At 57.5% G+C, this 23,817-nt stretch overlaps 2 protein-coding genes across 4 annotated transcripts; both read left to right on the forward strand.

Moving 5' to 3' along the window:
* Window positions 1–4,379: 4,379 nt before the first annotated feature.
* On the forward strand, window positions 4,380–10,752 carry SCN2B (sodium voltage-gated channel beta subunit 2). Its single transcript, XM_042473130.1, has 4 exons — window positions 4,380–4,646; window positions 6,398–6,567; window positions 6,977–7,187; window positions 9,006–10,752. Exons 1-4 carry the CDS (start codon window positions 4,592–4,594, stop codon window positions 9,203–9,205), a joined length of 636 nt encoding a protein of 211 aa, XP_042329064.1. The 5' UTR covers window positions 4,380–4,591; the 3' UTR covers window positions 9,206–10,752.
* A 118-nt stretch (window positions 10,753–10,870) lies between these two features.
* SCN4B (sodium voltage-gated channel beta subunit 4) lies at window positions 10,871–23,615 on the forward strand. 3 transcript variants are annotated; one of them, XM_042475414.1, is made up of 5 exons: window positions 10,871–10,889; window positions 20,254–20,414; window positions 21,387–21,636; window positions 22,061–22,190; window positions 22,705–23,615. In XM_042475414.1, exons 1-5 carry the CDS (start codon window positions 10,886–10,888, stop codon window positions 22,793–22,795), a joined length of 636 nt encoding a protein of 211 aa, XP_042331348.1. In that variant the 5' UTR covers window positions 10,871–10,885; the 3' UTR covers window positions 22,796–23,615. The 3 variants fall into 3 exon arrangements, with proteins under 3 accessions (XP_042331348.1, XP_042331347.1, XP_042331349.1); XM_042475413.1 differs by lacking the exon at window positions 10,871–10,889 and adding an exon at window positions 16,004–16,093; XM_042475415.1 differs by lacking the exon at window positions 10,871–10,889 and adding an exon at window positions 17,138–17,156.
* The last annotated feature ends 202 nt before the right edge of the window (window positions 23,616–23,817 follow it).

The raw sequence follows: 23,817 nt of genomic DNA on the forward strand, positions 1-23,817 counted from the left end.
GACTAGAGGATCTCAAGGGGCCTCATTCAGCTCAGCAGGCGAGCAGGAATGGAGATCCAGGAGACTCTAGAGGGTTCAAAGGGACTACCTGGGGGTAAGAGCCACGACAGAGGGGCTAGTGGCTGCTGGACTCCCAGGGATCACCACAAAGCTACTGTACAAAGGCTACCATGAGGCCTACTAGGCCTTGCCTCCCCCTTGTCACAAAGGATCCAGGCCACCTTCTGAGTGACTTTTCAGACTAGCAGCCGTGTTGCCAACAAGCCTGGAAGATAATTCCTGGAAATGTTTGTCCACAAACCCGCTGAATCCCCCCAGATCACATGGAATATTCAGTCACAATTCCTGGAAAATTCCCATAATGTTAAAATGGCAGATGTTTTGCAAATAAACGTAACATAATTGAATAAAAATAATTGTAACTTATTTCAACTCTCAAAATCACCATTGAACCAAACAAAGAATCTTTTCACTTCCTTAAAGATCTTTATTTTGACATGAAGGGGGTTTCAGGAAGCTTTGTGCAAATAGAAACGTGTTCGGCTGCAACCGCACTGCAGAAATAAATCCGTTTGAAACCATGTTAATTGCCATGGCTTCAGTGCTGGGGAATCCTGGGAATTCTAGTTTTCAGAGACATTTAACCTACTCACTCTCAGCAAACTCTGGTGTGACAAGACACTCAATTCCCAGGATTTCATAGCACTGGGCCATGGCAGTAAAAACGGTATGAAACTGGGTTGTCTCGGAGTGAAGATGCAGCCTGAGTTAGGTCCAAACACACTGCAAATAAACCAGTTCAATACCACTTTAGGTGCCCGGCTCAGTGCCTATGGAATCTGGGAATGTCTCTGGAGTCTGGAGTGAAGATGCAGCCTGAGTTGGGCCAGGACACACATGCGGAAATAATCCAGTTTGAGACTGCTTTAACTGCCCTGCTCAGTGCTAAGGAACTCTGGGAATTGTAGTTTTGTGAGAAAGAGCTCTGGTGCCACAATGAACTACAATCATGCCATCTGGAGGAAATACGCTTAAGTCTAGGAAAGCTCGCAGGTGCCAACTTTTTTTCAGTGAGACTCAAAGGTGGCTACAAGACTACCTCTCTATCATCATCACCATTATTATTATTATTATTATATTATTAATTATTATTATCATCATTATTAAATCCAAATGCAGTGAGGAAGTGGACTTAAATTGGCAACAGCTGATATCCTGTAGACTCATTCTCTGGGGCTGTTGATCTGGAAGCGTGGAGGCAATTCCCTTGTCAAACCAGGGAATCCTGGGGAATTGTAGTTTGTTGTGACATGTTGAGACTCGCTTTTAACCGGCAGCCTAGCTCCATGCATGAAATTCTGGGCTTGGTGGTTTGTTGTGCAATCCCCATCATTGCAGGGAACTTGTAGTTAGAAGCAGTGCCAAACGGATTATTCTGCAGTATGGATGGCAATGGAAAAGAAGAAAAAAAGAGAGCCACAAAACAAAATTCTTGGAAGACAGGGCAGGTGCCAACATACCAGGTGCTCTGCCCATGCCTCAGAGGCAATATTTAATCACTAACACACACACACACTCAGAGACATCATCACTTCACATCACACAACTAGTAGGGCAGCCCATGGAAGAGAGGGAAGATGGAGTATAAACTCTATTTTTCTACCCAGGTGTTCTGCTCATGCTCAGAAGCACCTTTCCACCTTTTTCTCACATCTCCTCATTCTTCTACTTTCCCCCTCACTAGATTCCTCCCGTCAACCCCAATGTCCTGACAGTCAACAACGACCCTAAGGTAGGCTTGGGCACTCTGCCCGCTCAGAATTCAGAATCAAACTCACTCTAAGCACACCAGAAGTCCACAACGTCAAGCCATGAACCATTGTCAACTATTGCCTTTGGTGTGCCTTAAAACTTATTTCTTACTTGGAATCCAAGCAATTGGGAAGCCAGCCAAGATCCCTCACTCCCCTGGGCAACAGCCACTTGCTTTGCCCAGTGGCGCATTCTACAGGACTTCAGCACTTGTTGACTATCTCTTGATTCACTTCTGTTTATGCCTAATCTTATGGCCACAGTAACCCTTTAATGCCTGGTTACTATTAAACCCACATTGTACATTTTCATTGTGCTCTATATCCCAACAAAAATCCTCTCTTTTTTTGATGGTGGATCTTCCTCTTTTTCATGGTTGGAGATGTTTCTTTTCTTCCGGGCAGCTAATAAACATCTTGTCCCGGCCAGTCCAATTTTCCTTTTGCTTGAGTGTGATGGAGTTTGGGAACAGGAGTGGAATTTGCAGAGGTTGCTCCAGACTGAGGCCTTCCTGTGCGAGCAGATCCGTCCCCCTCCTGTCCCTGACCCAGAGAATGTGCAGGAGGGCCAGACAAGGTCACTTTGGGCCTGTGGTTTGTGCCACCCTGCAGCAACCAGCTGCTCTTAACTATTCAAAACTTTATCAATGAGTTGGATGACAGAATTGGGGGCATACTCACAAATTTGCAGAAAACACCAAATTAGGAGGAGTAGCTAATACTCCAGAGGAACAGGAGACAGGATCAAGATTCAGAATGACCTGAATAGACTAGAAAGCTGGGTCACAGCTAACAAAATGAACTTCAACAGGGAGAAATGTAAGGTACTGCACTTAGGGTGGAAAAATGAAATGCAGAGATATAGGATCATGGGACACCTGGCTGAAAGAGACTTCTACATGTGAAAGAGATCTGGGAGTCCAAGTAGACCACAAATTGAACATGAGTCAAGAATGTGATGCGGCAGCTAACAAGGCCAATGCGATTTTAGGCTGCATCAATAGTGTCTAGATCAAGGGAAGTTATAGGACCACTCTATTCTGCTTTGGTGAGGCCTCACCTGGAACAATACTGTGTCCAGTTCAGGGCACCACAATTTAAAAAGGATGTTGAAAAACTGGAGTGTGTCCAAAGGAGAGTGGCTAAAATGGTGAAGGTCTGGAAACCATGAAGCCCTATGAGGAAAGACACAGGGAGCTGGGGATGTTTAGCCTGGAGAGGAGAAGGTTAAGAGGTGATATGATAGCCCTGTTTAAATATTTGAAGGGATGTCATATTCAGGAGGGAGCAAGCTTGTTTTCTCCTGCTCCAGAGACTAGGACCCAATGGAGCAATGGATGCAAGCTCCAGGAAAAGAGATTCCAGCTCAACAATCTCCTTGGAGATTTTGGTGGAGCCGCCTTACTAAGAGGTCTTTAAACAGCGGCTGGATGACCATCTGTCAATGGGGATGCTTTGATTGGGAGTCCCTGCATGGCAGAATGGGGCTGGACTGGATCAGGGCCCTTTTTGGGGTCTCTTCCAACTCTACAATTCGATGATTTTATGAACTAAGGCATTCCAGTGGCACAGCCTCAGGCCTGGCCCTTAGTCTCCGGCGGCTGTGAGTCTCAAGTGTGTTACTCCTGGACCTGGGCCTCCATTGAGCTGCTATGGATAAAGGGAGTTCTCCCAGGCCTTGCCATCTGCAGTCAAGGGCAGGGCGGGTGTCTCCCCTATTGACGTTCCAACTGTCTGGGAGCCGCTGCTGGAGCTCATGCCCTGCCTTGCCTTGGGCCCTGGTGGCACCGGGGGCACATCTGCTCCTGACGCTGGGCCTGAGTCCTGCTTCCCGCGGCCCGAATCTGCCCGACTAGGAGCAGCCCGTCTGGACCTGCTCCTTGGGCTCCGTTTGGGGGGAGGGGGCCAGACCCACGTGGGGAGATGAGGGGCTTCCTGGGCTGCCCCCTCCCCTCCAGCCGAGCATGCGCACAAAGGAGGGGCTGGGGAGACCCTCGCTCGGGTCAGGAGCCCCTCCCGCCTGAGGCCTTGTTTCGCCTCGCCGCCCCACTCGCTTTCCGAGCAAAGGAGGGGGAGACACCCGACACCCCCGGCCACGTCTCCCCCTCGCTTTCCTCGCCCCCAAAGTCCGAAGGCCCCTGTGCCCCCCCCGCGCCCCTCTGCAGCCTTTTGGGGGCGGGGGGCTGGGGCTCTGGGTTGCTCCGGCCCAAGAAGGGACCCCTGCGCAGGGCCCCTGACCTGAGCCCCCCGATCCCCCCGGGGCAAAAGGGGCTGGGGTCTGGTACAGCCCTCCTCTCGTGTCGGTGGCCCCGGGGAAACTTCCTTCCAGCCTCGGGCCCTCGGGGAGGGTCCCTCCGGCCCCGCAGGCTCTGCGCCGCATTCTCAGGGACCCACCTGCGTCCTTGGGGTCTTGGGGGGCCAGGAGGACCCTCTTCCCCCGGGGCTGCTGGCAGAGTCTTGCGTGTGTCTGGGGGGTGTCTGCCTCGCCGATGGCCCCCTCCCCCGCCCTCCCACTGTTTCCTCCGCAGCCATTCGCCAAACGCAGAGGCGACGCCCCCCTCCCCCCTTTCTGAGCTCCGCGGCGGAGAAGCAGCAGCAGCAGCAGCCCCCTCCCCTCCCCGATCGCCCGGCCATCTTGGTGCGGGAGAGAGAGAGAGAGAGAGAGAGACCCACTCAGACTGCCCCCAATAACCAGGATGGCTGCTGGGAAAATAACGGGGCGCGTTTGACCTCCCTCCTCCTCCTCTTTGCAGACCCCCGCGCTCCCCCCCCAGCCCAGGATGGCCCTTCTGGCCGGCTTCTGCTACCGCTTCCTCCTCCCTCTCCTCTCGCTCGGTAAGTGGGGGCGGCGGTGGGATTTGGGGCGGGGGCAGGCCGGGGAAGGGCCTAAAGAAGCCCCCCTAAACTGCTTTCCGGAGACCCCTAGGAGCCATCTCCCCGCCGCCGCCGCCGGTCCGCCTGAGGGGGGCAGAGTGGGTGGGGGGCGGCTGCTGGGACTCTTTTCACTCTGGGGTGGGGGTCCCCCAGAACATGACCCCCTACCTGCCCCCAAGAATACGCGGCCCCACCGGATTGCCCCCCACCTCCACCGCGATTGGCAGGAGAGGAGGCCCGTCGGCCCCCAGGGCCAGAAGCCCCCCCCCAGATCTCGGCCAGGCCTCTGCGCCCCCATCCCTTGGCCGCCATCGGAGGCTGTGGAGGGTCTGTGAGAGGCCCCTCCCTTAGAAGCCCCCCTGCTGTTCCCGGGAGCCCCCAGCCTCCTCCTGCTCCGAGGGTCTTCCAGGCGGAGGGGGGCCCAAGAGAGAGGCTGCGGCTGTGGCCCCCTCCCCAAGTCTTTTGCAGGGAAGGGGAGGGGGCCGCAATGTAGGAACAGGGAGAGCCCCCCCCCAAAAAAACAACCCCACCTGGTCAGCCCCGAGAATCCCAAGGAGGGGGCCGGGCTGGGGAGAGTAACTTCTATAGACTACAACCAATGCTTAGCATGCCCCCTGGGAGGCGTAGTCCAAAGGGCAACAGGTTTTGATCCGGGAGGATCCCCCCCCCCAGACCTCTCTGGGATCACATCTGGGATGAAATTGACCCCCCCACCCCCTCCAGAGCAAGTCCACCAAGTTGGAGGCGTAGGAGGGGGTTTCCTGTGGGGCAAAGCAGAAGGGAGGAGAGGTCTGGGGCTGCTTAGGGGGCAAGAGGAGGGTCAGGGCCAGAGGCCTCCTGGACAAGGACTGGGAGTGGCAGGGAGGGAGGGAGCCCTCTCTAGCCTTGGACCAGAGGGACCACCGCCCTCTCCCCACTCTTTGCTGGGCCAGCCTCTGCCTATGGCTCCCCCTTCAGTGCCCCCTTTGTACACACACAGACACAGCCCAGCTACAGCCCCCTCTGGGCCCTGAATTTAATCGCAGGGCAGGGAGGGCCAGCCCTTGGCGGCAGCGGAGAGACAGCCCCTTCCATTGGGGAGAGGGGGGCAATGCTCTGACTCTGATGTAGAAGGCAGCTGTTGCTGTCAAGACTAGGGGAAGGAGGCATGTGCCTTGGAAACCGGACCCCTGGAAGGCTGCCTGAGGAGGGGGGCTGTGCCTTGCCTGCTCTCTGGACTGGCATCCCTGACTAGGGCTATGATGGTCAAAAGGGGGTCCAAGCATGGCCAGAACGCCTCACTGGGATCCACCTGGCAGCAGGCCTTTCCTGCCCTAGCCAAAAGGTCACCATCCACACACAGGAGGATCAGAGCAGCCCAGGGGCAGCCAGAAATCAATGTATAGGGCTTGTAGGTGGAACGGAGGGTCCTGGAAGAGAGCATGGCTGAGCAGGGGGCCACAGTTGCAAAGTACGCTCCCTTCAACATTTGTGAACCCTGGGCTTCCAGTACAGCTGGGTTCCCTTTTGAATTTATATCTTCCTTTCTCATCAGGCTGCCTTGAGAGGGGTTGGCTTCGCACAAAGATGCTTCCAAGCCACGCCCAGGAAGAGGAAGGAATTTGGGCCTTTGGTCTTTCCCTGTGGGGGGGGGGGGGGGGAGAGAATTGCCAGAGCTGTTTCCAGCACCTTCCTCTTGTTTCTTGAGTTCTTTTTATCCTTCCTTCCTTCAGTGCCAAGCAGCATCATGGCCATGGAGGTGATGGCCCCAACCCCCATTTATGCTCTCAATGGCACCTCCATCCGCCTCACCTGCACTTTCAACTCCTGCTACCAGGTGGAGAAGAAGCAGTTTTCCCTCAACTGGACTTACCAGAGATGCAACAACTGCTCAGAAGAGATGGTGAGCTTGGCGTTGGGGCAGGGGCTGCGGTGGGTGAGAGCCCCCTCTCCCTGGGACCACATGTGGCAGCACACCTCCGTGCAAGCTGACCTCTGACTGTTCCAAAGGGCCCTATGGGTCTGGGGTGGCACTTCAAGGCCAATGTGGGTCTGTGGATTCTATTGCCACCACTCCTCTGCCAGGCTTCAGGTGCCACAGGGCTGTCTGGCACTGGCTTGGCTGCAACCACTGGGCACCGCTGCCCCTTTGGAGTGAGCACCCACAGAAATGCCATTCTGCCTGTGCTCAGAGGCACTTTTCGTTTTATGACTGCATAGCCCATCAGGGGTGGGAGCCATATGGGCCTCCGACTGCAGCTCCCAGCATCCACCAGGCACTGTTCATGATTGTTCTCCTCTCCTCTCCTCAGTTCCTGCAGTTTAAACTGAAGGTTGTTCCCATAGAGCTGAACCGCTTTGGGGACCGCATCGAGTTCACTGGGAACCCCACCAAAAACGACGTCTCCTTCACCCTTCACGATGTCCAGCTGGAGGATGAGGGGACTTACCATTGCTACGTGATGAACCCCCCAGACCGCCACAAGGGCCACGGCAAGATCCAGCTCAAGGTCATCACAGAAGGTTAGGGGCCCAACAGTGAGACCTCCTCCCCAAGAATGCTCCACCCCCAAACCCAGTCCCATTGCTCCCTCCCACCCCCATAGTTTTCCTTCCTGCCAAGGAAACCCCAAAGCCCCCCTCCCCTGGAGCACCCATTCCAGGCCCTGGTAATTCCCAATAGAACCCAGAACAGGGGGGCTGGGGGGCTCCAGCCCTCCCAGTTGAGCCTGGGGTGGGGTCTGAATCTTCCCACATGGAAAGGCAAAACTGGACCCCCAGGACTCTTTTGCAGTCAAACACACCCCCCCCACTCCCCGAATTATCAATTAGAGAACTGCATTAAATGCTCAGGAGCATGATGACCTCCTGGGAGTCAGTGAGGTTTCAGCATTTGATCTAGTCTGTGTGGAAGCTAGAAGAAATGCGAAGAGGGAAGCCATCCTTCAATGTTGAGCCATCCCTCAAGTAGTATCCATAAAGTATCTTTTTTCCATCCAGTTTTTGTTTGTGCTCTGCATATGCTCTGGAGCTAATTTGTGTTGATATATTATGGCCTGACTCAGATTTGAATGACTTTGTTGTGCATGGTGGGGCAGAAGGAGGCTGTGTGTGCTGTATTTTATTTAATGTTATGCAACCATTATGTGGCACTTGCTGTATTTTATGTTCTGTTTTGTGCGCGCGCGTGTGTGTGTGTGATGCACCTTCAAGTCAGCTCTGACTTACAGTGACCCTATCAGGGTGTTATCTTGGCAAGATTTCTTCAGAGAAAATCCGTTGCTTTCCTTGGAGGCTGAGAGAATGTGGCTTCTCCAAGGCCACCCAGTGGGTTTCCAGGGCTTGGTCTTCCGTAGTCCCAAGTCCAACACTCAAACCACTAGCAATGCGGCTACCCTCTCCTATGGTTTTCTTGGTAAGATTTCTTCAGATGAGTTTTCCATTGCCTTCCTCTGAGGCTGAAAGAGTGTGACTTGCCCAAGACCATCCAGTGGCCTTCCAGGGCTGAGTCGGGTGGGATGGGGTTCAAACCCTGGTCTCCTAGAGCCCTCGTTCAACACTTAAACCACTATTCCACGGTGTTGTTAAATTATTATTATTATTATTATTATTATTAGTTATATGTCTTCAAGTCAGTTTTGACTTAGGGTCCCCTCGGTTTGGGTTTTCTTGGGAAGATTTATTCAGCAGAGGTTGGGCTGTTTGTTGCCTGGACCAGAAGAGGGACCTCCTTCTTCCCAAACCGTTTTTTGCCTCTACTCTTACGTTTCATAGAATCACAGAGTTGGAAGAGGTTTTCTTTTGGGCGCATTTTGTCTGCTGTGTCCTGTCTGTGCTAATGGAGCTCACCCACATGGTGTTTGCGCTCCAAGCAGTGCACCGTGTGTGGGGTGTGTTTGTGTGTCTGTGGGGCAGGGCTTAGCATCTCAACTTGTTTTCCCCTTTGCTTATTTTATGCTTTAATCAGTTTTATAATATTTCATTTGTTGTTTTGTCATGGCTTTCATGCTGCTTACATTGGCAACTGCTTCTGCTTCTCACTGTTATATTTATTATTATAATTGTTATTTTTATGCAATTTGTTCAGTGTTTTCACTGTTTTGTAACAAATGGAAGTAGCCAAAACCTGTAATGACTTCCCTGACAGACCTGACCCCCCCCCAATACACACCATAAAAGCATTTCTGGGGCCATTCCCCAAGCCCCCCCATCCCAAAGTGAGTCCCTCGGGCCTGGCCCATGTCCCTTGACCATTGGCTTGGGGTTAGGCCAAACTCCCCCTGCCCCCAACCCCTGCCTTGCTTGCCGGATGCTGACCCTGCGGGGTCCGTGTCTCCACAGAGCCCCCCGAGCGAGACTCCACCGTGGCAGTGATTGTGGGGGCCACGGTGGGTGGGTTCCTGGCCGTGGTCATCCTGGCGCTGGTCGTGGTCAAGTGCATCAGGCGGAAGAAGCAGCAGAGGCTGAACACAGATGACCAGAAGACAGAAGAGGAGGGCAAGACGGACGGGGAGGGCAACCCAGAAGAGGGCACGAAGTAGACCTCTTGGAGGGTAGGGTTCCCTGCCAGGCTGGCCTTCTGCCCTTGCCCACCCTGCCCTGCCCTCGCCCCATGTGCTTTTCGTACAGCAAGAATCCCCTCCACAGGGCTCCCCTCTGTGGCTCCCCATCCCACTGGACATTGGCAGACCTCCCAGGATGGTGCTTCAGAATGGAGAGGCTTGGCATATGGGGGGGGCTTTTCTGTTTCTGGGGAGCACACTCTGTCTGCTAGGCCTGGGTTGCCAGCTGGAGGGACATCCCCAGGCCTAGGCCCAGGAGGTCCCCTTGACTCAGAAATGGGCAGGATAGGTCCTGGCCTGGGGGCTGCAAAGGCCTGCTCTTGAGCCCGCAACAGGGAGGCCCCCACCCCACCAAACTGCCTTGTCCCCCTTCCCTCCCGCGGTGGGTCCAGAGCCTGAGGGGGAGCCTACTGATCTGTCTCCTCAAGAAAGGCAGACAAAATGGTAGAAGGCAAGCGGCTGGGGAGGCATGCTTCCCTGTGGGGTGGGGGTAGGGGGCAGGGGAGGACCCCACATTCCGAAGAAGATGGGGGGCTTCCCAGGTGGGCCTCCCTTTCTGCCACTTCTCTTCCCCCAACAGAAGCACAACCCACCACTGCCAAGAAAACTCACTGCCAGGGGGTGGGCAGAAGCCCCACTTCCTCCGCCTGCCCCCTCCCCGCCTGCTACGGGGCAAGGCCTTTGCAAGCTCGCCCTGGGGTTTGGGGAGGGGACTATGGCTCCCTCCCTCGGCATCCCTGGGGTTTGGGGAGGGGGTCTTTTATTTGCAGCACCAGAGGGAGAAGGGGGAAGGTCTTTCGCTTGCTTTGCAAGGATCACTCCGCTGGCTCTGCTCCCCTCTGCATTTTGCCATGGGCCTGCTCCCTGCTTGAGTTTTGGCATGGCGGGGGGGGGGAGGCTTCTCCGTTATGACCCTCTTCATCGCCTGCCCCCCCCTCCCCGCTTTCAAAGTCACTTACTTGGCCAGGTCTGGCAGCCGCTCGGCCAAGGAACCCCTGGGCAGCCATTTTGGCCTCCTGCGCTGGGCTCAAGGGCCGCCAGCCTCCTCAGAGCCCTTGCCCTCACGCCACCTCCCTTCTGCCTTGGCTGCTGGACCTCCAGCTTGGCCCCTCCGCAGCAGCCCTGGCGCCCCCCGACTCTTCGCCCCACGGCTCCCCTCTTGCTGCAGAGCAGTCCAACCCTGGCTGGCCGGTGGCCCCTCAGCCCCGCTTTTGGGGGGGGGGTCTGAGATCAGGGCCATGGCTTGTGCCCCCCTCCTCTGGCTCGCCCCCTCCTCTCCCCCTCCATGGATGACCCCTTTGCCCCCGGCCGCTCGATGCCCCGGTGCCAACTTTCTGCCCGCCTCTGCCGCCCACCTGCCTGCGCTGAAGCCCCCCGACGCTCCTCCGGCGGGACCCTCGCGCCGATCACCGTCCGCACTGACTGTTTCCCGCTCTGCCACGTTTCGGAAGAACACGCGTTTTCTCAGCTGTCCGTCTGCCTGCCTGGAAGCGATGCCGAAATAAAAGGGGCGCGCCTTTCAGGAACCGAGGTGGCTCCGCTTCTATTTTGGCCAGAGAAAGGGGTCAGGGTCGAAGGGTGGGGGGCTGATCTCCCCTCCCACGCTGGGCCACGGACAAGACTGGCTTCGCTCTGCCAAAGAAGATCGCGCCACTGGGCATGGGTAGAGTGCCTTTCCCTGGCAGGGGCCTGGTCTCTGCGGTGAGGGGGGCTTTCCTGGGATTGGGACACCCAGTCCCTGCCCCTCCCTCGGGCCCAGGTCCCGGTCGCTGGCGAGGACCAGAGGGGGAGGAGGGCTGCAAAAGTCAGCCGGGGGGGGGCAAGAGAGACCTTGGCCTCTGGCGGAATCGGGGGTAAGGAAGAAGAGAGACGCCTGGCCCGGGGTCTCTGCCCTCCAGAGCCACCTCTCTTTCCCAGGGACTGAGGAGCGCCGTGGAGGGGGGACGGGGAGGAGGGCGGAGGACGGGGGCGAGGGGAACCCTGAGACCCTCCGACGGAGGAAGAGGAGGAGGAGGAGGAAGGCAGGCGCGGGGGGTCTAGCCCCTTTCCTTTCGGCAGCCGGACAAGGGAAGACCCCTTCCCCTGCCGACCAAGGCCCCTCCCGAGGTGAGCTTTGGGGGCCCGGCTTCTGACCTGGAAGGCTCCCGCAGAGTAGAAGCCCCGGTGCGAGGGGCCTTGCTTTTCTTCCCTCGGAAACCCTCGCGGAGGCCGAGAAAGGAAGGAAGGCAGAGAAGTGGCAGCCCCAGGGACCCGCATGCCTCCCCTCCGTCCGGCACCGATCTCCGCCGGGGACCGGCTTCCTCGGTCTCCCGTTCCTATGGGGCTGCCGGCTCCCCTCTCCTTCCCGGGCGATGCCCTGCCCTGCCTTGCCTCCCCGGTTCCGTTCCATCCAAGAAAGAAGGAGGGAAGGAGCGGACTCGGCGGCGGCGAAGGCCAGGGTCTTCCCATCTCCCCCACTCTAACAGCCGGGGCCTCGAAGGACGGGGACCGGAGCAGTGGAAGCGGCGGCGTCAGCGGCAGCGGGCGAGCAGGAGCCGGTATTCTGCTGTGTCGCCTGTCCCGCGCCTCCTTTCTGACTCCTCAGCACCTGGGGGGGAGGGGAAAGGGAAAGGGGGGAGGCGGCCGCTTCCTCCCCCCAGAACCATCGCCTCTCTGCCGTCCGCCGTCCCTCGGTGGAGGCCAAGGAAGTCCTGCCCTCGGAGGGGCCGCCTTCTCCTCCGCTGCTGGGGTCCCTGGGGGGGCGGAGGGGGCTTCCTCTCGCCTTCTTCCAGGGCCAGCTGCCCCCCCCCGCTGCCACCGCGCAGCCCAGCCATCCAGCCCCGGAATCCGTGCAGCCGGTGCAAGTCCTTTTCTAGCAAACTGCCCACCCTCCCCGAGGCCAAGCCAGCCACGTTTGGAAGTTCCCGGGGTTCCACGGGAAATGCGCCCCGCAACAAGCACGGCCCACCTCGGGGCTGGAGATCTGGGGGTCTCCCCCCAGAGGCGAGGGGCCGGGGTCCTGCTGCTTTTGGGGGCTCCCTCCTTATTCTGAAGTTGGCACAGTGGCACACTTAAGGGGCCAGCTCGTCGGAACAGGGTCGGGTCAAGCAAAGTCCGGGAATCTTGCGGAGGCGCTGCCCTGGGGCCAAGGGGCAAGATCTGTGGGGGACTCTCGCAGGTTGTTTGGGGGCTGACCTGTGCCTTCAAGCCATGTCCGAGTTACGGTGGACCAAGGCCTCCCTGATTCCTGATTCAGAGGAGTTTGGCCACATGGCTGACCAAGGGCCCCTTCCCTTGGTTCGGTTCGGCGGGAGGATCTGCCACGCGCCAGAGGCACGCAGACCCAGGCATGGATGGCCGGATCCATTCAACCCGTGTTTTCATCACAGGGCTTGGAGGAAAGAGGCTTCCATAAGCAAAGGGGATTGGGTTTGGGTTTTCTGAGGGGGAGAGGCGGCTGGTGACCTTTTCAGGCCTTGCTCTGGGATTTGGGGACCCAAATCTTGGCCCCCGTTTCCCCGGTATCAGGGGGTCTTCGCCCCTCTCCCCCCAGTTCACTGCCCTACCTACCGCAGAGGGCTGGCCTGGAGAAAGGTCGGCTGGGGATCAAGGGCAGTCGGAGGGCACGGGAGGGATCCCGAGGCCTGACCCTTTCCCAGAATAGGCCTGGAAACCCGAGTCCTGGGCCATTTGCCTCCTCGCCTGGGGCGGCCGGATGGATCTGTTCCGGTTTCCTCCCCCTCCGGAAGGTGATATCTCCGTCCGCAGGAGCCAAGCTGCGGGGGGGGGCGATGGAGGGAGGCTCAGCTTGGCTTTCCCTGACCCCGGAGCCCCCCCCACCACCACCAAGCTCAGCAGAAAGGAAAGAGGCCAGGCGAGGTTCCTGCTTCCTTTTCAAAAGCACAGGCGCTCTCTGTATGTAAACATAGAATCATAGAGTTGGAAGAGACCCCAAAGGTCCTGATCCAGTCCAAACCCCATCCAGCCTGTTTAAAGCCTCCAAGGAGGGACTCTACTACACACCGAGGAAAGAGTTGTTCCACTGTCGAACAGCCCTTCCTGGGGGGGTGGGGAGGGGTGGGGTGAACGGCGGGCGGGGGAGGGCGAGGGGGCTGGGGCTGGCTTTCCCCGAAGGTCCGTCACCGTGCCCTTCCTCTCAGGGCACAGCTCTGTGCTAAAGAAAGAGCTTCCCTGAGCATGGACAGAGTACATGGAGGTCAATGCAAGTCTCAATGTTTGGAGGGCAGAGCCAGTGGATCGCGGAAGGAACATGGGGCCGCGGGTGGGGTGGGGGGTCGCAGTGGCGATAGGGGAGGGGCCTGAAGACCAGGCAAAAGGGCCAGTGGCAGGCAGCCCCTTCCTGGCCAGCCCAGAGTTGGTTCTGAGAGCCCGAGGGACCGCAGCCCTCAAGGGACCCCTCCGCCCGCCCCCCGCCCCCGCCCGGCCTGCTTCCCTACACTGCCTTCAAAGAGGGGCTGCAGACTCAGCGCTTCCCTGAACACCTGCTGCCCCCCCCCGCGGCTTGACCCACTTCTATTTTTGCTCCCTTGTAACCAGGCCTCCTTGCACTTGGCCCCGAGAAGGTGAGAAAGCCCCCCCCCCCCGCCCCACTCTTCCCACCGAGGTGCGAACTGGTTTCCGAGAAGGACAGGGAGAAGAGCCGGGTCTGTGTGGTGTATGCGATGGGAGGGTGGGTCCTCCTTCCCTTTGGGCCTCTGGCAGAGAGGAAGGGTTTACCAGGAGCGGCATCGGGGTGGTCGAGTGCCCGCCTGCCCACCCTCGGGCTGCCCAACGGAACCAGCCTTATTCCCAGGCCCGAGAAAATGCGAAACACAGCCGAAGCAAGAAGGGAGGTTCCAATGCCCCCGAAACCCCAAATGATCTTCTAAGTGCCCCGTATGGCCTATTGCTATAGTCAGGAAATTGCTATATACGTACGGCACTTCATGAAAGCATTGTCAAAATGACAGAGAAATGGGGAACAGCAAAAGAAGATGGCAATATGTCATATAGAAAAAAAACATCTTCTAAAGAGCCCAAAGACATGTCTCAATCTCTCAAGTCAGAAGGGAAGAAGAGCCTGCAGTGCCTTTGACCGAAAGAAAGCAGCTGGCAGCATGAGCTTCCCTAGACTTGGTCTCCTTAAGTAAATGTCCAAATGCATCTGAGGAAGTAGGCTCAAGTGGACGAAATCTCTTGCTGCCAGCTTCTTTTTTCCATGATGAAAGGTGCTCTTCATCTAAAGAGGCTGGGGTCAAATGAAATGATGCGCCTCCATCATCGGGGGAGGGGAGGTCTGGATGGGAGGCAGGGGCCTCCGTATCCTAAGCAGGAGACCCCCACTCACTCACTCGACCCCCTCCCCATTTCGGGAGCGATGCAGCCCAGCCTGCCACCACTGGAGGAAGGGACTCCCCCGGACCGCTATTCCGCAGCCGATCTCAGGAAGAAGGGCCACTTCGGGACAAATGGCGGTGGCGGGGGTATGGGGCTATGGGTCCAGTGCAGTCCTTGGCCGAAGACAGAATGCCGAGGGACGTGTCGCAAGGGAGGGGAGGGCGAGGCTGGTCCTATCCCCCTCCGGATCCGCACTCTCTGCATTGGGACTCCCGCAGCCCCCCCCGCGCCGTCCTCCGCAGAGCCCCGACCAAGGCGCTGGCAGAGACTCCGCTGGCGGCCGGACAGGGCCTCCCTCCCCCCTCCCCAGAAGCAGGAACAGCGGCGCGGAGGCACAATCCTGAGTCACGGCGCCTGCAGGCCTCCTTCCCCCCAGTCACCGCCGCCGCAGCCCCCCCCCCCGGCTCATCACCCCCCAGCAAAAGGGCCCCTTCCCCCGTTTCGTTGCTTCTGGGGGATTATGTGGGGGGGGCTCTTCCTCTGGAAGCCCTGCCCCCCCATTTCCATACTCTCAATCCATCCCCCCCCCAGTCTGCCAAGGGCGCAAGAGTGGCCAGAGGAGGCCCCTGTGGCAAAGACTGAACCAGGCCCGCCTGGCAGAGGCACGGGGGTCTCCTGCCATGGCCCCCTCTCCCCGCCCCTCTGCTCCTCCGGGACTGTCCTCCTGTGCTCTGGCCACTTCCGGTCAGTGCCCGGGCTGGACGTGGCATTTCAGCATCTGATGCTACAGAAGCCCAGAGGGAAGGAAGGAAGGTCGCCAGTCCACCTGCAGCCCCTGGGCCCGGCCGGAGTGGGGTGGGAACCATTAAGGGGCAGGCCAGGGCCTCCTAGGCCCTTCTCCTCCCCCATCCATCCCAGGGCCCTTCGGCGGCCTTGAGGCGAGGACCCTCTCTGTTGTGTTCTGCCCCTCCCTCTCCTGGACAATGCCAGCTTCAGCCCGCCCAACACAAGGGTGCGACCCTTGCCCTCTCTGACCTCTTCCCCAGGTCAGCGCTTGGCCAGCGCCAGGGAGCCTCCCCTCCCCTCCCAGGCCCTTCCAGGGAGGGGCACCGAGGCTTCCAAGGGCTGCAAGGAGGAGGCCCCGTCTGGAAATGGCGACCCTGGGCCACGAGGACTTGCTGGCGGGGGCCATTTGGAGGGGGCCGGACCCTCACCCAAAGGCAGGCGGGGAGGGAGAGAGGGGGCCGTAGGACCCCGGGGGCATCCTCGGCCGTGGGCTCCAGGGAGCGAGACTCAGGCGCGGGGCAATTCCCGGGCCCCGAAGAGCCATGGCGAAGGCGAGCGCGGCGGTCTGGGGGCAACCGGAGGGAAGGCGAAGGGGAGGGGCCTCAACTTTTGGGCCCCGCCCCCTGCACCGCTTGGGCTGGCCCTGGGGCTGGCGAGGGGCCGGCCGGCAGAGCGGCGGCCACTGCGGAGCCATGGCCGGGGGCAGCGGAGGCGGCAGGGGGCTCTGGATGGCGTGGGGCAGGGGGCTCTGGATGGCGTGGATGGGTGAGTCGGGAGAGGAGAGGAGGGGACCGGCGCCAGAAGAGGGGTGGCAACGGGGGGTAGCGCGACCGGCCCAAGGGTGGACTCTGCGTATGTAAGGGAGAGACCCCCCCCATTCCCCATGGCCCCTGAGCCCTCGAGCGACGGAGGGCACCACAGACTTTCCCGGGCGCAGAGGACTTGGCCAGGAGTCTCCGGGTTGCAGCTGCTTTGGGGGGAGGGGAAGTGGATGCACGGGAGGCCCCAACACACACCCGCCCCCTCCGCCCCCCACCGCAACCCCAGAGGCCCCCAGCGAAGCTCCAGGCCGTCCGACCCTCACTCGCTGCCCACTTTGCCCCTTCCTGTTGGCTAGGGACCCCCGCCCCCCCTTCTACTGGGGCTGTTGCTTCGCTGGACATCTTCAGCCGGCCCTGAGTTCTTATCCTCTTCCCTTGTAGTTCACTGTCTCGTTTGGTTGTAATCTCGGGGTAGTTAATCGCCTTGAGGATCACCTTATGTGGAAAGTTTCGACATAGCCTTTTATAACAAGGAGAAGAAACAGAAACAGAACAGCCCTTGGGCCCAAGAGACCTGGGTTCAAATCCTACCTGGAGTGGCTTGTGTTCTCCATCTCTGCCTTCCTAATGGGGCCCCTTGGGGCCAAAGCTGCTCCCGGAAGAACCGGTTGCTCAGCGAAGAAGAGAGGCCTCGGGCATTCGTTCAATACAAGGCCAGCCGCCCCTTGGGTCACCCGCGGGGCTGGGGGCCTCCAGCATCCCTGGGGCGCCCCTCTGGCCCAGGTTTTTGTGTGAGGTTTAAAGGAGCTGCCCGAGGTCCTGAACCTGTTCTGTGGCCGGTTTTCGGCAGAGAGAAGCTCCATGGGAAACCCAGAGGCCCCCCAACGCCCCCGGGGCAGAACTGGATCCAAAGGACACCACTAAGTATCAGGGCAGGTGGGGCTGGTGGAGGGGGCACAGTGGCTGGCATCCCGCCTGGCTGAGCTTGGCCCAATGGCGCTGCAAGAGGAAGGAGGCCCCATGGGTCCACTCCGCAGCCCCCGGACCCCTTTGGTCGGGGTGTATGTGTGAGTGGGGTGAGAGGAATGGGGCAGCCCCTGGCTGAGTCTCCAGGGCCAGGTGCTGACCAGGGGCATTGCCCCCAAGGAGGCCTCTGCGGATGATGCGGTCCTTCTGCAGCTGGCTAGGGGAGCCACCATCCCCAACCACAGAATGGCTGGGGTAGCCCTGCAGCAGCTAAATGGGGGGGGGGTGTCCAAGGGGTGGCATGCAGCAGGAGGAAGGGAACACCAACCTTCGCAATGAGCAAAAAGAGGCACCTGAAGGCATGAGGGGCAGGTGCGGAGGCCTCCTCCGGAGTGGCTGGACTGCTGGACCAGGGGTCCTCTGGGGGGGAATTTGGGGGCGGTGGGAGGGGGCAGAGGGGAAAGAAGGGTTCCTGGTTGGGCAAGGACTGGCCACCCATAATGGGATGGGGGCTGAGGTGGAGGAATGGCAGTGTGAAGATGTCCGCAATGCCCTGGGGGAGCTTGGAGGAGAGGGGACATCCTGACCTTTCCTCCTCCTCTTCCTCCTCTTTGGCATCCATCTTACTTCCCTACAAGGCAGATGGAGGATCTGGGCCTGAGGGTCCTTCACCCTCCTTCCCTCCCTCCTGGCTGCCCTTGAGGGCTTTTTCCTGTGGGCTGCCTCTTGAGCCCTCTTGCTTGAGGGGATGACTGTCCAGAGATGGGACAGAGCAAAGAGCGTCTCATAGCGCAAGAGCCAAATGTGTTCCCTGGCACCCAGAGACCCATTGTTTCTGTTCTCCACACATCTTCCATTGGCCCCATGACAGAATCCATGGCCAGTGTCCTGCTGGGAGCATCAGGCTGCCCCCTGCTATTTAGCAAGAAATAACTGTCCTTTGGGGGGGGGGGGGATTGGCGGGAATCTGAAAGTGTGTGTTCAGAAACTTTAGCCGGGGGAAGGGGGGGGTGGGGATGGCTGAGTCAGCTTGGTATCCAAGAGTCAGCATTTCCCCCCCATCACTCAACTCCAGCAGAATCGGGCAAGACTTTTACTATCAGGCAGGGATGTAGCCAGGATTTTAGGAAGGGTGGGGTCCAGACTAAGTGCCACCATTATAATGGGGCTAGGGTGCGGTGGCGCAGCAGCACACACCATTCATTTTTCTAACGGAAGGGGGGGTCCGGACCCCAAGAACCCCCCCTTGGCTACGTCTCTGTATCAGGGATCATGCTTCCGCAGCATAAACCAGTCAGGGATGCCCTTTGGGTGGGACAAGGAGCTCCCCCCAACATAGACATGCACTGCCCCTATTCACACCCCAGAACTCCATTCGATCCCCTTCAGCCATGCGGCTGTGCATTTATGTGCACACACTCATGGACTCCTTCCTTCCTTCCCTCTTGGTCATGCTGACAAGACAGACCCACACTGCCAAAGGGGTCTTCAAAGGTGGGCAAAGCAGTGCTGGCAGAAGGAGCCAGGGATGTAGGGTGGTGTCATGGGACCACACAGGTGTCATGGGACCACATGCACACCTCTCACTTAGAGAGATTATGCCTTTAACAGTTTTTTCTGTTTAGGCAAAAGCTGTGGCTATCTTTTCAAATGCCCAAATTAATCTGTCCTCAAAATTTCCTGTAACCTAATTAACACATATTTGAATTCAGCCAAAAAGGAGTTAGAAAGGCTATGTCTAAAAGTCACAGCAGCAGAGGAAGGGAAACGGCAAAAAATGCCACCTCAGGTAGTCCCTTTTGGATGCAGAGTTCTTTATGAGAATCAGTGGGACAGAGATGGCTGTAAAGAGAGGAGGAGGAAGGTGGCTCAAATATGCCAGGCCTCTCTCATGAAGGGATGCTCTGCCTTGCTGGCTCCAGCCTCAGGGAATGGCAGTGGAGTCAGTGCCCACCCAAAGAAGGACCCTCCTTTGACCCTGATGCAGGTTGTGATATGCGTTCCCATTCCTTCTGCCAGAGTCTCTGCACTGTCGTGGTATCTTGTTCCAGAAGACTCAGGACACTCCAGCCATGAGCTGGAATCAAACTGCCTTCTTTGGTCTGTTTGACCCCAAATCATGGCTAAAGGCAATGGATTCCTAGCCTGCTGTTAGTCAGCCCATCAGTCTTAGGAAGAATATGGGAAAGTTGCTTTTGGGGACTACGATATCTAGAGTCACCCCAGCCAGCATGGACACTTCTTTACTCCAAAAACTCACATTGCCAAGCTGCCCTTGGCTGAAGAAGTGACCAGTGTTTTGATGGGCATGAATAAGATTCCAGTTAACAGGCATCTGACAGACCCTTGTGTGGTCCTGGTCATCTCTCTGGTCAATCATTTCCAGAATATTTCTCTTCCCATGGTGCCTGGGTGTGTGGATGAATGCACACATGCACCCATTTCTCTGAGCCAGAGCTCAGCCGTGTGTCTGTCCTGCTCAGGGCAATTGGCATGAACTCAGCTGGAGTGCGTTCTTGGGAGAGAAAAAGAGAAAGAAATCTGTGGTTGATTGTCATTTAGGCTCTCGGTGCACAAAGTGTTCTGTCCTTTCTATGTTTCTACAGTTTGGCCAGAAGGCATCTTCTGGAAAACATGGAGAGTGCTGTGGCTTCCTGAGGGTTTGGTGTTTTATGCAATGCAGTGCTGTGTGTGAGTGTGTGTGTGTGTGTGTGTGTGTGAGAGAGAGAGAGAGAGAGAGAGAGAGAGAGACTCTTATATCCCTCACACCGGCTACAAACCTCTAAAGTTATTGCTGTGCCAAAAGGTTGCTGGCAGTGCGGCAGTTTCCGTCCCCTCCACAAAGTTATCTGTGCAGGAAAGAAATGTGTTTGTCCCTGCAAACAAATTCCTGCAAAGCACCAGGAATCCTGTAGCTGTTCTTTTCATCCCCAGCAGGTGCCTCCAGAGTCAAAACCTTTCTGCCCTTAATTTTTCTCCTGCCTTTCTCCCCAAATGGGACCCAAGGCAGCTCAGGGCACAGACCAAAAGATAATTCAGTTCATCTTCATCCTCACCATCGTTTACCCAGTGAGGATGCCAATATTAGTGTTTTCCTCACCCCATTCCCTTCTGGGCAGGCAAAGGGTCTCCTCTAACACCCCACAACTGGGAGCCCCTATACTGAGGGGCGCTTTTGGTTCTCTTTCTCACCTGTAGGCCTCCAACTCTGCTCCCTGACGTTGGGCCTGGAGGTTTCAGTGGGCAAGGCGCCCGTGATCTACACCCGCAATGGCACAGATGTGCTCCTGCCCTGCACCTTCACTTCCTGCATCGGCATCAACAAAGCCAACTTCTCCTGGTTCCGCAACCACACTGAAGTTCGTGTTCTTCAACGCTTTGCTTTGGTGCTGGGGTGGGTGGCACAGTCAAAGGGCACCATCCACTGCATTTGCTGCCACCGCAGCTCTGCTTTGTGGTGGTTGTCCTGTTTGAGAGTTGCAATGCTTTGCTCTTGGGTATTTTTTATTGCAAATGTTACCTGCCTTGAAGGTCTTCATTCTGGAAATGGGGGCACAGATTTTAATAAACTTAGTGGGGACTACAATCTCCCAGCCAAAAGCTCTGGCTGTGCCCTTTGCCAGCTCTAATCCACTCTTTGGGCAGTATGCCCCCAGATCATACCCCCTGCTTTCTCTGGCTGTCTCCAGGGAGGGGAGGAAGACCTGCCATCATCTCACAGCCACCCTCAGCCATCTCCCACCACCCATTTATATGTGGATCTTGCCCAGTACCTGCTTGGCCTGTGGCTCAATCGCTCCCATGTCTCTCCAGAGCTGACATGGGAAAGGAGCAGCCAATGCCTTTCCAGGAGAGGTCATAAGAGTAAGCAGCTGGAGCAGGGAGGTCCCCCCAGTCCCTCTGGGGCCCAGAGCTCTGGCCTTTACATTAGACTCTTGGACCTAGGAGGAGGGGAAGGGTGACAATGTCTAAGCAGTGTGTGAGGGAGATGGGGCACTGAGGTGGTATGGCAGAGGGAGGGGAGGTGAGGGACTTGTCTTGTTGTGGCCAAGAGGGGGCGGTTTCCCCAGCAAAGAGGGCTTCCTGCCTCTTTCTGGCCCCAGCTGTTCGGACACTCCTGCCCCTTCCCCAGTCCTTCTTGTTGGGTTTCATGGCCTTCAACTGATAACGAGGCTCTTCTGAAACGTCATGATTTGGGCTGTTCCAGACAGGTATTCCTTCCATAGGGAGGGAGGGGAATGTGGCCCCCTGGGAGTCATGCCCTCCCTTCAGGAGAAGCGCCACCTGACCAGACTCCTGACACTAGCCATTTTGGTGTTGCCTCCCTGCAGTTGATCTTCAAAGGAGTGGTGAAAAACAAAGACTCCAGGCCTGAACCCTACCAGGAATTCAGGGACTGGTTCAAGTACATGATGCCCCCCGACATAGCCCTCAGCAAGGACAACCGGGAGTTCAATGTCTCCCTCCTCCTCCTCGATGCTGATTTCAGTGACTCTGGGAAATACACCTGCCTGGTCAAGAACCCCAAGGAGAAGGACGCCACGCACAACGACACCATCATCCTGAAAGTGGTTGTGGAGTGTGAGTATGCCTGGGCCACACAGACACATAGACACTCTGGCTGGATTCACATGCATGAACCTGCCTGTTTCTTTTGTTGGGAAAGGGGTAATTGCAAAGCTTGATATTCTCTCCTGCTTTCTTTTGGCCCTCTGGACTTAGCACTGAACTGCTCTCCCCATGGCCTTTTGGTGGCTGATGGGGGGGGGGGGGGGGTTGGCAACATGTCTGGCTATCTCCCTATAGCCAAGAAGGACTGCATCATACCCTGGGAAGAGTGGAGGACCTCGGTGGATCTCAGCACATGATTATGTAGTTACTGTGCATCTGACTATGGGGGCATGGGAGGAGAGAGGACTACTGGGGTGGGTGTGCAGGTGGGACTTCCCCAGCCCTCCTTCAGCAGGGCTCTTGGCCCCCTCATGAACTTTTCTACCCCCTCCAGTGGAGAAAGTGGACAACACACTCACCCTGATCATCGTCTCTGTCGTGGGCGGCGTCATTGGGATCCTCATCCTCATCATGGTGATCAAGAAACTCACCCTCTTTGCTCTCAAGAAGATGCGGGACAAGAAGTGAGTGTGGCCTCTCCTCTATCTTCTTCTCTCTCCCCTCCCCACAAGTTGGCAGGAACCCATTGTCCTGTGGGGGGCATTCTGGGAGCTTGCATTGCAGGGCTCTGGGGACTGGAACCCAGTCAACCTTTTTGGTTTCCTTGGGAGGAGAACCAGGGGACCAGAGGTTGAGGGCAGGATCCTCTGGCTCCTGGTCTGGGCTGCTGTTACCTGCATGCCCTGCTCATCCCTAGCACATGTTCTCTCATGTGGCTGAGCATCCTTGGCCAGCCAGTGTGCCCTACCAGTGCTTTACTCCTTTGTTTGTCTCTTCCTTCCTTCCTTCCTTCCTTCCTTCCTTCCTTCCTTCCTTCCTTCCTTCCACTTGCCTTTTAAAGCAGGGAGCCCCTTGGCAGTCCCCTCCATCCCATGGCCACTTGCTCTGGCTGAGCAGCAGGACTGAGAGGTATCATGGGATGGGGGTGGCAGCCATATTGGGGGCACCCTAGCCACTCTTTTCTCTGCCCCTGAGCAGGGAGTGCCTGGTGAGCTCCTCAGCCAACGACAACACGGAGAACGGACTGGCCAGATCCAAGGCAGAACAGAAGTCTGCCCCGAAGGCCTGAGGCCCACGGATATCCACCCCTACCCATAGGAATCAGGAGGAATGAGACTCTGGAGGCCAGGCCCATGGAAGGAGCAGCAGCAGGAGGAGGACAAGGTCGAGGTGGAGACTCATGGGCCATCTCCAAAACTGACTGGAATTCCTTCAGAAAGGACTCTAACTCAGTGGGTTGCAACTGGCACTGCTTCTCTGATAAGACTGCAGGTGTGGGGCAGGCAGGTGTAGGGCTGCCCATTGCCTGTGGTTGGCAGAGTGGGAGGACTGTGTGCATGCATGCGCTTAGGCAGGGCTTGAGCCACCATAGTATGGGCAGATCAGCTGACACTGGAGAGGGGGAGAGAGGCTAGAAATTCAACTGGCACTGTGCCTGGGGTGGTTGCCCAGGATGAGGACCTGTGAGGACCTGGAGGAGGGCAAACGTCCCCATCTCAAAGGGAAAAAAGAGGATCCAAACAATTATCGTCCAGTAGTCTGACATCTATACCAGGAAAGATTCTAGAGCAGATCATAAAAAGAAAGTCTTGAACAATCTAGAAAGCAATCCCATAATCACAAATAGTCAACATGGATTTCAGAGAAAGAAATCATGCCAGACAAACCTTACTTTCTTAATAAAATTACCAGCTTCGTAGATGAAGGGAATGCTGTTGATATAGTATATCTTGATTTCCTGGCACCTTGGAGCTGCTTACCTTCAGATGCAGCAACTCCATGGCCCTCCTCTAGGCTTGCCATACCTGCCTGGGGGCGGGACTTTCCCGGTTTGGGGCAGGTCCACACAGTCCTGCCCCGGTTTGCCCCCGCCCCCGGGATTGCCCCGCCCCCAGGCGAGGGAAGCATTCCTCACACTTGGACTCCCACCCTGCTGCCGTCGCGGCAAGGCCGGGGCCCAGGCCGCGAGGGAAAGCCTCCCTGAGGGGAGCATTCCCTCACCGCTTGGACTCTGCCCCTGCTGCCGTCGCGGCAAGGCCGGGGCCCAGGCTGGGAGGGAAAGCCTCCCCTCAGCGAGGCTCCTATTCAAAT

This window comes from Sceloporus undulatus, chromosome 6, assembly GCF_019175285.1.
Source record: "Sceloporus undulatus isolate JIND9_A2432 ecotype Alabama chromosome 6, SceUnd_v1.1, whole genome shotgun sequence".
NCBI lineage: Eukaryota > Metazoa > Chordata > Lepidosauria > Squamata > Phrynosomatidae > Sceloporus > Sceloporus undulatus.